Source organism: Carcharhinus amblyrhynchos, chromosome 31, assembly GCF_965287045.1.
Source record: "Carcharhinus amblyrhynchos chromosome 31, sCarAmb.v2.hapA, whole genome shotgun sequence".
NCBI lineage: Eukaryota > Metazoa > Chordata > Chondrichthyes > Carcharhiniformes > Carcharhinidae > Carcharhinus > Carcharhinus amblyrhynchos.
Genome location: NC_137354.1, coordinates 9,563,535 through 9,578,128, shown reverse-complemented (window position 1 = coordinate 9,578,128; position 14,594 = coordinate 9,563,535). Strand labels below are relative to the sequence as shown.

General features: G+C 42.9%; 1 protein-coding gene across 1 annotated transcript in view; it reads left to right on the top strand.

The window, feature by feature from the left end:
* zcchc24 (zinc finger, CCHC domain containing 24) overlaps positions 1–14,594 on the top strand; it is a 210,192-nt gene that overhangs the window by 140,660 nt on the left and 54,938 nt on the right. The window contains exon 3 of the mRNA XM_080215675.1: positions 9,673–9,837. Within this exon, the coding sequence (XP_080071801.1) occupies positions 9,673–9,837 (165 nt within the window). The remainder of the gene's footprint in view (positions 1–9,672; positions 9,838–14,594) is intronic.

The following is a 14,594-nucleotide window of genomic DNA, read 5'->3' as shown; positions in this document are numbered from 1 at the left end:
TACAGTGTGGCTTTATTCAGCTGCTTACAGCGTTGCTTTCTGTCCTCCCGCCACCAACAATGTCACTTTTGTCCAGTTTCAGAGTCTTCAGCGCGCGCCTGTTCTGGTGTCATTTACTTGTCCTCTGCAACCCAACACTGCCCACACACACACACACACACACACACACACACACACACATACTCTTAAAGAATAGTTTGGATGTTGGAACTATAAAAAGTTTCTTTTCCATTTAATCAGCATACCACTGCAGCATTCTAGAACCAGGCAGTTGTGTGTCCCAAGTCCCATTCCAGGCCTCAGGTGCATGTGCAGGTAGAGGCTGTGGTGTATTTGCGTGACTTTGTGAAGTGTTCCCAGCACAGAAACAGGCCATTTGGCCCAACTTGTCCACACTGGTGTTTACAAACCCCACCTCCTCCCTTCCTACCTCACAGAGCCCTCATTCTTCTATTCCTTCCCTCTCTCATATTTATCAGGCTGTCCCTCAAATGCATTTATTCTATTGACCTCAGTTACTTCGTAGGCGGAACGGCGGCACAATGGTTAGCACTGCTGCCTCACTGCTTCAGGGACCGGGGTTCAATTCTGGCCTCAGGTCACTATCTGTGTGGAGTTTTCACATTCTCTGTGTCTGCGTGGGTTTCCTCTGGATTCCTCCCACAGTGCAGGTTAGGTGGATTGGCCACGCTAAATTGCCCCGTAATGTCCCAAGATGTCTAGGTTAGGGGGATTAGCAGGGTAATTATGTAGAGTTACAGGGATAGGACCTGGTTAAGATGCTGTGTTGGAGGGTTGGTGTAAAGTCAGTGGGCTGGATGGTCAGCTCCTACACTGTGGAGTTGCTATGAGTTGCATAGTTCTCCTCCCAGCCCCCAAATAATTTTTTGCCAAAGACTTTAGGGTTATAATTAAAGATGGGAATAGTATTCTGGAATATTCTTTCAGCTGCATTTACCACTGGCTGATAATGGGGTGGCTGAAATGTTAAAAGATGATTGTTTCAGAGGTGATGTTAGTTTGTGTTTAGTCTGCAGATATTGTCCACTGACCAGCTTGTTTTCAGTACAGGCAGTGTTCATATCCCTTTAGGTGGCTGAGCTATCAATTCTTGCTGCCCAATGCTGAGTTTTGTGTATACACAGGTTGGAGACAAACACACAGCTCGTTCCCCCAGTAATTAAATATTAACAGTGTGGGTGGCAGTGTGTGCACAGCGATTAAACCTTTACATTTATATGAGGCTGGCTTTCAAAAAAATGCTCCAGAGTTCCAGGAAACCACAATGGCTGCTTTTTACACCCAGTTTTGGTGTTTTAAAGCAGATACGTCCCAGGCAGTGTCACAAACAAGAGGGAGATTCCTCCTTCTGTGATGGTCGGTACTCTGGATAGACGGAGGATCGGTCAGTGGTGGACAGGTCACTTCAACGAGCACTCTGAGCCAACAAGATTCTGCCAACTGACTACCCTGTGAAGCAACCACCAACTTTAGTATCAACGGAATCAAAACACCATCATTCTTAAACTCTCATCATTGTCCGATTATCTCCATCACCACAACCTTCCCTATCTCTGAAATCTCCTTCAGTTGTAAAGCCTCTCTGAACTCTTCTCAGCTTCACCTCTGGCAGCATGCCTACAGTTGCTGAAACTCCTCTAAGTTCTTGAACTCCCTCCCTAAATTTCACCCCCTACCCTCTCTCTGTCTTTAAGACATTCTTTAAAACCCAGCTCTTTAACCAAGCCTATGCCCACCTGAGCTATTATCTTCTGTGTCAGATTTTGTTAATGCTCCTGACAAGTGCGCTGGGATGTTTTACTCCATAAAAGGCACCGTATAAAGGCAGATTATTGCCGATGAATAGTACTGTCCTTAAAGTACTGTACAGTGGGACTGCAGACTGCATTTGACACATTATGATTCGGTAACAGTAATAGGCCAATCCCAGTTAATATTGCAACAATTACTATTACTGGGGGAGGTGGTATTATTGCTGGACTATTAATCCGTAAACTCAGCTAATGTTCTGGGGACCTGGGTTCGAATCCTGCCACGGCAGTTGGTGGAATTTGAATTCAATAAAAAATATTTGGAATTAAGAATCTTCTGATGACCACGAAACTATTGTTGGAAAAACCCATCTGGTACACTAATGTCCTTTAGGGAAGGAAATCTGCCATCCTTACCTGGTCTGGCCTACACGTGTTTCCAGATCCACAGCAACGATGTTGAGTTTCAAACTGGGCAATAAATGTTGGTCAGCCCATGAACGAACAAAAAAATTATTGTGGCAATTAGAACATCAAACATTTAAATGATCAGCTGGGTGAGATGCCCAAGGAATTGGGAAAATGTGATCGTTGGACTTTGTCAGAGATTGCAACAGACAAAGCTTATTGGGCATTTTATTGTTGAGAGGGAATCCTGGATTGTGTAAACTGACTGTACCAGAATTGTGGGTCATAAGGATGGACTTGCTAAATTCCTCACATGGGCTTTGTGAATGCAAAATCGATGAATTTGCTGCCGCAGAGACTGGGACTAGGTGCAGATCCCCAGACATATAACAAGCACCTGCGGAAATAGGGCATTGCCAAAGCCACATGCATCTATTATGTCACCAAACCTCAGTGAGAGGAGGGTAGACTTATGAAAAATTAGTTAACTTGTCTCATGGCTCAACTGGATAACCTTTGTTAACCCCTGAAGTATGTTGACATTAGGATCAATTGAAACTGTCAAACTTAAGAGAAGAATTTTGTATTTGATTTGATTTGATTTATTTTTGTCAAATCTATTAGTTTACAGTGAAAAGTATTGTTTCTTGGGCGCTACACAGACAAAGCATACCATACATAGAGAAGGAAAGAGCGGAGAATGTAGTGTTACAGTCATAGCTAGGGTATAGAGAAAGATCAACTTAACTTGAGGTACATCCATTCAAAAGTCTGAAGGCAGCAGGGAAGAAGCTGGTTTTTGTTGAGTCAGTTGGTACGTGTCCTCAGACTTTTGTAATGTTTTCCAATGGAAGAAGGTGGAAGACTGCATTCATTTGTTTGTGGGATACGGGCATCACTGGCTGGCAGCATTTATTGCCCATCCCTAGTTGCCCATGGGAGACTATTGAGTCAACCACGTTGCTATGGCTCTGGAGTTGCATGTAGGCCAGAACAGGTAAGGACGGCAGATTTCCTTCCCTAAAGGACATTAGTGAACCAGATCAGTTTTTCCAACAAAGATATAATATAATATCATTGTTAATTACAAATTTATTTTTTGAATTCAAATTCCACCATCTTCTGTGGTGGGATTTGAACCTGGGTCTCCAGAGCATTACCTGGGCTTCTGGATTAATAGTCTAATGATAGTACCACTCGGCCATCACTTTCCCACCCCTGTCCAGGGTGTGTGGGATCCTTGATTATGCTGGCTGCTTTTCTGAGGCAGCAGGTGGTAGACAGAGTCAATGGATGGGAGCCTGGTTTGCGTCATGGATTGGGCTTCATTCACAATGTTAGGCAATGGGTGTCTTAATGTGGGTTCTTTATGCTGTTGATGAGACCTTGAGACTGGTGTAATTAAAAATGAACACCTCTTTTGGGTGTGTATTATATTAGTTTACATTTATGTTGTATTGTTTACATTGTTCCAAGTCAATGGCCCAGGTTTTGTGATTGTTAGAAGTGAAGCTATCCGTGTTATCATGGTGGATGTCATATTTTTGGCATCCACACATGCACAGCAAAACATGGAAACCCTTGTTTTCCTGATTCTCCCATCATCGTTCTCCCTGATGGCAAACACGGGCTGGAAATTGCCCCAAAACGTCTTCAGCCAGAGGGCAGTTCAAGGGAAATAGGAGGTGCCTCAAAATGTTTACACCCTATCGAGGTGTGCCGTAAGATATAAAAGGTTGGGAACCACTGGTTTGGACAGCATTCTGCTGGACTCTTCTCTGACCATGTGACTACACACATCACACTGTGGGCGGTGCCACTCTGCAGTGCTACGTTAACCCTCGCTCTGCCGAGCATCTAACATTATACTATACACAGGCACATCTCATCCCAGTGAGATGAAGGGTAACAGAACTCAGGTGGGTGAATGGAGTTACTGTACAGATCAGCCATCATTTAACTGAACAGTGAGAAGTCTCACAACACCAGGCTAAAGTCCAACAGATTTATTTGGAATCACAAACTTTCACAGCGCTGCTCCTCCATCAAGAGATTGGAGAGGTGGGTTCACAAACACGGCACATATAAGTAAAGACACAATTGCAAGATAATGGTTGGAATGCAAGTCTAAACAGTGTGAGTGGAGAGAGAGAGAACAGCATAACAGACTCGAGGGGCTGAATAGCCGACGCCTACTTTTACGCTCTTCGGTTAATGGGGAGTGGAACCGAGATTGCAAAATATCCCCAATTTTAATCCCTGGCCTGTGGTGAACCCACTTGACCACAAGGAGGCTGCATTTGGCCCCAGACATCCGGAGTTCAAGAGGAAGCAAAAAGCCTGGGCAGAAGTTCTCACTCCTTGACTGCAGCTGGAGGATGTCTACTGGCTGTAAATGTTGGACAAGACTCCACAGAGCTTAAAGTAGAAGTCCGCTGGCGCCCATTGTGAAGGATTCCCCCCCCCCGCAGCCTCTATAAGAGGGGGAAACACCAGTGGAGTGAGTTAGAGGAGAGGGTGGGTGGCTTGTGCGGTACATCAGCAAAGAGGTGAGGGAAGAGCAGATAAAATGGCCGGGGGGGGGGTGGGGGTGGCGCTGGGATTGGGAGAATATCTGAAAATTTGGAAAAGATGTACAAATCTGAAAGTTGTATATCCACTAAGAGGTGCATTTTGTTCAAAATGCTGTGTGTGCTTCTGAACTGAAATCGGTCAGCAAATTCCACTCTCCACAATTCCATTTCCCAAAGAAAGCAAAATGCTGAGTGACCACATCTTCAGTTTGCTCAGACAATCAGACTTTGTGATGCTTTGAGAAAGAAAGAAATTCTCTCTGATCCGTAGTCAAACCCAAGCGCCTGTTTCAAGAATGCGAAGTAATTACGCCTCGCAGACTCATGCACTTCCTCATTTGGAACTGAATGGCATGTGGGAAAAGCTCCAATTGCCTCCTTAGGCATCAGAGCAGAAGAAATTGGAGCAGGTATAGGTTATGCTGCCCCTCGAGCCTGGTCCATCACTCAGTAAGATCACGGCTCACCTTCGACACCAAATATACTTTCCCACCCTATCCCCATTCACTTAAAGTCCAAAAATCGATCAGTCTCTGCATGGGCCGGACTCCACAATGGAGCATCCACAGCCCTGTGGGCTAGAGAAATCTCTCCAAATTTCAGTCCAAAATCGCTAACCCTTTTTCCTGAGACTGGGATCCTTGATCTGAACTCTCCAGCCAGGAGAGGGGACAGCCTCTGCTTCTACTCTGTCAAGCTCTTAAAGGCTTTTATTTAGCTCAGTGCAATCCCCTCCCATTCTGCTGAACTCCAGAAGGCATAGACCCATTCTGTGTGACCTCCCCTCATAGGACAACCCTTACCATCCCAGGAATCCATCCCGTGAAGCTTTGTCGCACCCACTCAGAAGCGAGAATATCTTGCTATGGATAAGGAGACCATGGCCAGAATATTACCACTTCGCCCGCCCCGAGACTCTCAGGATGACATTCTCTGTTGGCCTCGGGCGGCATTTTATGAGCCTTGGTGGGCGAGGCGGTAAAATTCCAGCACAAAACCGTACACAGTCCTCCAAGGTGTGAGCTTATCCAATTCCTACATAATTGCAGCAAGGAGTGCTTACTTTTATCCTCTGCATACCATCCTTTGTAATAAATGCTCAAACACAATCTGCTTTTCTAATTGTCTGCTGCACCTGCATGTCTGTGATTTGTGCCTATGAATAAACAAGACCCCTGAAGGCTTATCCTGAGCAGTAATATGTGTGATGTAGTCATGTGTAATGTGATTAAAGATCTTTTATCTGTACTATCTTCAGTCTACAAATGGCTGTTGTTGCATTTTTAATACCTGCCTCCTGTTAATAATGGAAACTGCCCATTAGTGTACTGAGGGGGTCACTGAACTGACAAAGGTACCATTTTTGCGAGGAGACTTTAGACTAAGATGCCATCTGCGTCCTCAAATGGGCATGAAAGATCCTCCTTGAAGAAGGGCAGGATAGTTCTCCCCAGCATCCTGACCTGTATAACTCTTAACTGTCAGCCACTGTAGGACTTGAACAGCAGGTTAGGTGTAAAGATTCACATTCTAATCAGTAATCTGTAAACTGTCTGTGCTTTATATGCTCTGTCTGAGGCCTGAACTCTCCATTCGCCTGACGAAGGGACAAACCCGAAAGCTAGTGAGTTTACTATCAAATAAATTGGTTGGACTTAAACCTGGTGTTGTCAGACTTTTTACTAACTCTTAACTAGCATTTGTAGAAAGGGTTTTCTGGCCATTTGACTCATTGCTGTTTGTGAGAACTTACTGTGTGCAAACTGGATGCAGTGTTTCTTACAATATAACAGTGAATACAATTCAGTACTTCATTGGTTGTGAAGTGAATGCAAGGTTTTCAATGTTGAACTTGTACTGCTGCCTAGCAGGGGTAGACATTCCTGTCCTATGATTGGGATAGGAACTCTAATGATATATCACGTACAGAAGGGAAATAATATTGGGCAGTATAGACGTGTCACATATAAACAGCCTCTTGTTGTCTAAAAATAATTGCTTAGAATTAGCTATGATATGATGGGCATTGGCTGTTTGCGTATCATGCAATGTCAGCAAGAAAAGGGTCATAGACGACACGTCTCACAACAAGGTTTGGCGCCATGAATAACTATCCCGTAGAGATGGCCTTTAGAGGAGTGTTTGCTGGTAGATGGTATAAATTGCAACACCAACATATTTAACTTCCTTCCGCAGAGACTGCCAATAGTCACTTGTTCTTGTTAAATATAAAGAATGGTCAATATTATTGCAGCCAAGAATGAGATCATTTGCATAAAAGATGCCGCCAGACCTGCTGAGATTTTCCAGCACTTTGTGTTTTGGAGTGAGATAATTTGACCAGTTGATCTGTTGTTGGTTGAAATGGGAGTATTGAGCAGACTGACTGGGAGTTCACACTGCGCAAGTTTGCTTTGTACTAATGGATTTTTCTCTGTCTACCGGGAGAGGTAAAAGACGGCCTTGGGTAAACAGTTAATCTAAGTACAACATCTACAACAATGCAGCACTCCCTCAGTATTCCACCAAAGCCCATGTGCACAAGCACTGAAGGGGGGCTTAATACCATGAAGTATCTAATTTATTCTCCATTGCTTTCTTTTAAGATCCTGCAGTTCTTTTATATTCCTCCTTCATATCATTTAATGTTTCATAATGCTCTGGTGAAACACCTTTGGACATTTCATTGCCTAACAGTCGCTATATAAATGTAGGTAGTTGTTGTCAACCATTGGTCTATAAACTTGCATTTATCAAAAACCCTTCACAATCTCAGGGCAATTCAAAAATGCTTTCCAGCCAATGAAGATTTACTTTTGAACTGGGCCCTCTGCTGTACCTTTTGGAATCTCTTTTTCTGCCATTTCCTCTTGTTGCAAAGGGCCACCTCCTCCACTGTCTGCAGGCAATGCTATAACTGTATTGGGATCCACATTTAAATGGGGACCTTAAATCCAGACTGGATGTCAGAAGGATTTCTATTGATAGAAACAGGATGTAATCTGATGTGTCTGACCTGCAAGAAGATATTGAGACATTTTGCAACAACTGCTTGTTATTCGTTTGTGGGAGAGGGGTGTTGCTGGCTGGCCAGCATTTATTGCCCATCCCTAGTTGCCCTTGTGCTGAGTGGCTTGCTCAGCCATTTCAGAGGGCAGTTAAAAGTCAGCCATATTGCTGTGGTCACATGTAGGTCAGGCCAGGTGAGGGTGCAGATTTCCTTCCCTAAAGGACATTAGGTTTTTCTGACAATGGTTTCACAATCATCAGTAGATTCTTTCGAATCATAAAATCCTACAGTGCAGATATTCGGCCTATCAAGTCTGCACCAACCACAATCCCACCCAGGCCCTATCCCCATAATCCCATGCATTTACCCCAGCCAGTCCCCCCGACACTAACAGACAATTCAGCATGGCCAATCCATCTAACCCGCACATGTTTGAACTGTGGGAGGAAACCGGAGCACCCGAAGAAAACCCTCACAGACATGGGGGGAATGTGCATACTCCACACAGACAGTGACCCAAGCTAATCGAACCTGGGTCCCTGGCGCTGTGAGGCAGCAGTGCTAACCACGGTGCCCCCTGCTCCACCTAATCTTTTAAATTGAATTCAAATTCCACCATCTGCCATGGTGGGATTCGAATCTGAGCCCCCAGAACATTAGCTGACTTTTTCGATGAATAGTCTAGTGATAATACCACTAGGCCATCATCTTCCCTGTACCTTTCGCATTGCACTGCTTGCATTAATCACCCACGCTCCTCAGTCCCACTGCCTAGTATAAATATTAATCAGAATGCTTTTTTTGGACTGTGTACCTTCTCCCATCATCTTTAAACAAAACCTTTGCAATGATGAATCAAAAGATCCGATCAGAAACTTCCCTTAAATAGGCATTTTCTTAAATTGAAATAGACTTGTAGATATACACTTGCCATGTACTTAGAATCTATTTTATATTTTAAGAAAGTGTTACGAACTGATCTCCCATATGTTGCTCACAATGTATTGGAAGGTTACACTGTTGTATAAAAACATGTAGAAGAGGTTGTAATGCTCTGCTGCTGAGGTGAAGTTGCATTTAAACCTGGTCCGCTCCTTTAAGTCCCGTGAAATATACTTGCTGTGAGGGGGCACAACCTGCAGTTGAGTCGATGCCAATTGCTTTTCAGAAGAAAGTCGTGGGGCTGTAGGTTGGCGGTTCCTTATAAATTCCTGACTTCCACCCACTTGGAGAGAGGCCAAAGTCAGAAGAAAGTGAAATAAACCCACCAGCACATCTTTTCTTTGAATGAAGACCCTGCTGATGGGCTAACTCTTTGCCCAGCTGTGACTTGTGTTGTTTCGTGACATTTGGACAAGTTTGACGCAAACTTTGAATATGTGACAGGAGTCTGAGCATATTAGTTGTAAATCATTTTATGTAGATAGTCAGATACTGGGTGGCACAGTGGTTAGCACTGCTGTCTCACGGGTTCGATTTCCGGCTTGGGCCACTGTTTGTGTGGAGTTTGCACGTTCTCCCCATGTTTGCGTGGGTTTTCTCCAGGTCTCAGGTTTCCACCCGCAGTCGTAAAATGCGGGTTAGGAGCATTGGCCGTGCTAAATTCTTGTCAGTGTACCCAAACAGGTGCTGGCATGTGCGACTAGGGGATTTTCACAGTAACTTCATTGCAGTGTTAATATAACCCTTCTTGTGACAATAATAAATAAACTTAAAAAAAAATACTTTCTCTGTGGCATCAATCTTTAATGATCTGCATGCTGTTTTTAAAAAAAATATATAAAGCTCTACCTGGTGATTTTAAATGGAAATTGGTGGAAAGATGCATTATAAGTATCTGGGTTTAGAGTTCTTACCTGGCAGACATTGCCTTTTTAACATATACTTTTATATCTTGTTTACTTGCCAGGCTCGGCCTAAAGGAGAAGGTCTGACTCCTTACCAGGGGAAGAAACGCTGCTTCGGTGAATACAAGTGCCCCAAGTGTAAAAGGAAATGGATGAGTGGCAACTCCTGGGCCAACATGGGCCAAGAATGCATCAAGTGCCACATCAATGTTTACCCCCACAAGCAGGTACTGTGCATCTCCTCACATAGCTCTTCATTCACCTTAGAGAGCACAAAAACCGTTGGCAGCTTCATTGGCCACCACCCTCTCTCACGGGGCCCTGACGCCGGTTGGGCTCTTGGAAGCTCCTTCCCCTACTTGCTTAGATTTTACGCAGTGGAGAGGCTTGAACCGCAGGAGAGTAGCTTTGAGGAAAAAATAATGGATAAGCAAGTCATTGCAGCCACAGCATACAGTGGAAGCAAATAAAAAAAACTTGCATTTGTGTAGCACGCTTAGCAACTTCGGGATGTCCCAACGTGCTAGGGGCTAGATAGGGTAGAGGTAGAGAGATTCTTCCTGCTTAGAAAGGATAGCAGGACTAGAGGGCACAGCCTCAAAATAAGAGGGGGCAGTTTAGAACGGAGTTGAGGAGGAACTTCTTCGCTCAAAGGGTGGTGAATCTCTGGAATTCTCTGCCCATTGAAGTGGTGGAGGCTACCTCATTGAATATATTTAAGTCACGGGTAGATAGATTTTTGACAGACAAGGGAATTAAGGGTTATGGGGAGAAAGTGGGAAAGTGGAACTGATTCACTTCAGATCAGCCATGATCTTATTGAATAGCGGGGCAGGCTCGAAGGGCTAGATGGCCTACTCCTGCTCCTATTTCTTATGTTCTTGTGTGCTTTCCAGCCAGTCAAGCACTTTTGAAGTGTAGTCAGTCTCGATGTCTAAAACGTGATGGCTAATGTGTGCACACAATCTTCTAAATGCAGCGATGAGATGAAAAGTCACCTCATTAATTAATTGAGGAGGGAAAATGAGTCAGGACAGTTGAAATAATACCAAAGGATCTTTATGTGAGAGGGTGGATGGCATCTCAGTTTAACATCCCATTTGAAAGATGCAGGGCGGCACCCCTCAGTCCTGCATTGGGAAGTTGGTCTAGATTATATGCTCAAAGCACCGTTGGGTGTTGAACACAAAACCTCCTACCTCGGTGGCCAAAGTGATGCTCGCAGCTGAAGTGGAAGGGTACAGGTAGTGTGGAAAAATTTCAAAGGATGATACGGATGGATTATTTTTGTAAAGAGTGGGAGATCGAGCAGTATTTCTATTGCTGCCATCCAAATGGATGACCAAGGCATTGCTGCTCCTTACTGTCCCGCTGTTATTACATCTGCTATACAGTCTTCAAAAAGTTGAGTCCTTGACCTCAACAGGTCAGGCGTCTCCTGGTATGATAGGGAGAAGGATACATGGGAGATAGCGAGTTATTCGAGTCAGTCTGGCCCATGTTCCAGAATGCATTGGCAGAGATCTGGGATCAGGTGATTCTCCGTCTCGGTTGCAGATGATGTAAATGTTATGGTTCAAGTTAGAAACTCTAAAGTGTTTTATGAAGCCCACCTGAATCTTAAGTTTTTGTTATGAAGCAGAGGTGAATCCCCCTGAGAGAACTTAATACTCAATCACCTCAAAGAGGAGTGCCTCGTTTCATAATCTGTAAAAGTGTGAAGAGGTACAATTGGCTCTTCAGCAACTCTTTGTGGTTAAATCAGAATAACTACCTGAGACACACACTCTAAAATCAAACATGTAATAATTTATTTATCTAACTAACAGTGAACAAATTAACTAAACTAATAATAAATCACGATTCTAATGGAGTGCCTTTCAGAGAAGTTCAATTCCCACTCATTAACAAAAAACAGAATTTAGTCACTCTCTAAATTACAGTCAGGTTTTGTGTCTTTCAGAATATACTGGGCTTTCTCTATTGATTCTTCTGTCTGGAACTTCTGTCTTTGATAGCTTCGCTATTGAGATGAGGCTCTCTTTTAAGACACAAATGTGGCCGGACAGCCAGCAGTTTGTTCTCTCTCTAGAGCTGAGAGGTGCACCAAGCAGTTACTCTGGGAGATGGCAGTTGCTCTATTCTTTGTCCCACTACCCCCTTTTATACCTGTGATGACATACCTATATCCCCCCACAATATGATTGGTCCTAGGTTGTCAAAACCATCCAATTTAAATTTTAGTAGGTTGCTAGTATCTGAGTGCCCGATTCATATTTGATTGGCTAAATTCAAAAGACTGCTTGTTGTCTTGGTAAAACAGCTGCTTAGCCTTTCAATACTAATGTTTCAGTCTGAGTTCTCTATATGTACTTGCGTTTTTTTTAACTTTCTAAGCACACAAAACCTTTTAAGGGACCAAGCACTGCTTTTTCCCGAGCACTTTACAATTTTACAAACACCAATCTACAATTACTCTACTCAACTTTGCAACATTTTGCATCTTGAATTTGGTTGGGGTAAGCATGAGACGTTTCTCTCCAGGTGTGATTCAAAAGACCCACTAGCTTTTATCAAACAAAGTTTGTTTAAGAATATAGTTAACATGTATAGTAAGAGCTTTATCAATTACAAACAAGAAACAAAATAATCATCATAATGTATGACCTTTTAATGAAAATATATAAGATGCTCCAATCAAAACCAATATCAAAACCCTTCAGACAGATTTGTCACTGCACAGACTAAAGCTCACATGCTTCTGTAATCCAGTTCCCTGGGTTGAATGCAGATTTCAAATGATCTTGAAAACTCAGAGCAGTTTGTCAAAATGCCAAAACATGGGCTGCAGCTTGGCAAAAAGCCTTTCTTTCAACTAACTGGTAAAATTTTCAAAGCAAAAGTGAGAGAGAAAGAGGCTTCTTTTCCAGTTTGCTTCTAAGACTGCTTCCAAAATAAAACTGAAAGCTAAAAAAATCTCTCTCCCCTGACCTGCCCAGTTTTTTTTCTCCTTCCAGCACTGACGTTACCCAAGGTGATGATCATGATTTTAAAAAAAAAACCTCTTTAAGGCGCACTAATATCCCAGTAAGGCATAGTGAGCAGTCGAGAAAGCAACTACCTTTCACAAAGAAAACCGGTAAACCCAGTCAAAACCAAAGCAACAGTCAGGTTCACAATCTGATCCTGACAAAGTATTAACATGTCAAGTGAAGAGGAAGGGACTATTCACAGGCTGAGCTGATAACCTACCCTGAACTGGTTATATTTTCAATCAGAGACTAGGATAAGGGGTAGCAAATTTAAAACAGATTTGAGGGGAAACTACTACTCCCAAAGGGTTGTGAATCTGTGGAATTCACTACCTGAAAGTGCGGTGGATGCTGGGGCAGTGAGTAAATTTAAGGAGGAGTTGGACAGATTTTTATTTGGTAATGGGCTGAAGGGTTATGGGGAGAAGGTAAGAAAATGGGGATGAGGAGCATATCAGCCATGATCAAATATCGGAGTGGATTCGATGGGCCGAATGGTCTAATTCAGCTCCTATATCTTCTGAACTTATGACATATTGAATAAGTATGAGAGACACCTGTTAGTACAGAAATATATGGCAAATTTTTAAATTTTAATTATTCGCTGTGTACATCATCCAGACATTACAGACAAGATTTTTTTAAGCGTCCGTTAAAGCATCACATCACGTGGCAAGACATTGAGACAAGGGAGAAAATTTCCAAGAGGCGTATAGCAAAAGTGCTGTTACACTGAATCCTATAATGAAATTGTCCTCATGTACACAGGGGGATCTTGGCTAAAACAACTTAGTAAAAATATTTACAGATATGAATATAAAGAGATTTCAGAACAAATGGACACTAGTGGTATAAGTACTTGTGAAGGGTCATTAGAGGAGAGAGTTGGAGGGGCTTAGCATGTGAATTCCAGAACTTTGGATTTGGCCATGAGTAAATTTTCCTGACGTGCAGCTCAGTTGGAAGGTTGAAGAACCAGATGTTTTGTCATTATTGAATGTTCATCTTTATGTTTAGAAATAACTGGATGGATTTTGATTTGATTTATTATTGTTGCATGTATTGGTATACAGTGAATAGTATTGTTTCTTGCGTGTGCTGTTCATAGAGTATTTCAGAGAGAAGGAAATGAGAGAGTGCATAATGTAATGTTACAGTCATAGCTAGGGTATAGAGAAAGATCAACTTAACACAAGGTAGGTCCATTCAAAAGTCTGATAGCAGCAGGGAAGAAACTGTTCTTGAGTCGGTTAGTACGTATTCTCAGACTTCAGTATCTTTTTCCCGATGGAAGAATGTGGAAGCGAGTATGTCCAGGGTGCGTGGGGTCCTTGACTGGATGCTGCTATTCTGAGGCAGCAGGAAGTGTAGATAGAGTCAATGGATGGGAGGCTGGTTTGCGTGATGGACTCGGCTATGTTCATGACCCTTTGTAGTTTCTTGCAGTCTTGGTCAGAGCAGGAGCCATACCAAGCTGTGATGCAATCAGAAAGAATGCTTTCTATGGTGCATCAGTTATATGCCTCTTGGAAATTTTCTCCCTCGTCTCAATGTCTTGCCATGTGATGTGATGCTTTAGCAGATACTTAACAAAAAAAAACTCGTGTGTAATGTTTGGATGATGTATGCAGTGAATAATTAAATTTTAAAAATTTGCCATATATTTCTGTACTACTCATACTTATTAAAAGTTTTCTGCATCTTCTTTTCTGGTATCATGCATCATCTATTGACCTATCAATGTGCTGCCCACAATTGATTATTCACAGATTTCAATGTGAAGAATGTTCAGGGGGCAGTGGACCGTGGCCAGTTTTCTTTTCGGTCCTTCGTAGTTGTGTGGACTTGAAATATCCACTCGAGCAATGCAAACTTCAAGATTTTCAACATTGCCTCAGCTCAAGAGAGGCAGACCGGAACATTGGTTAGATTTTCTAATCAACTCCTTACTT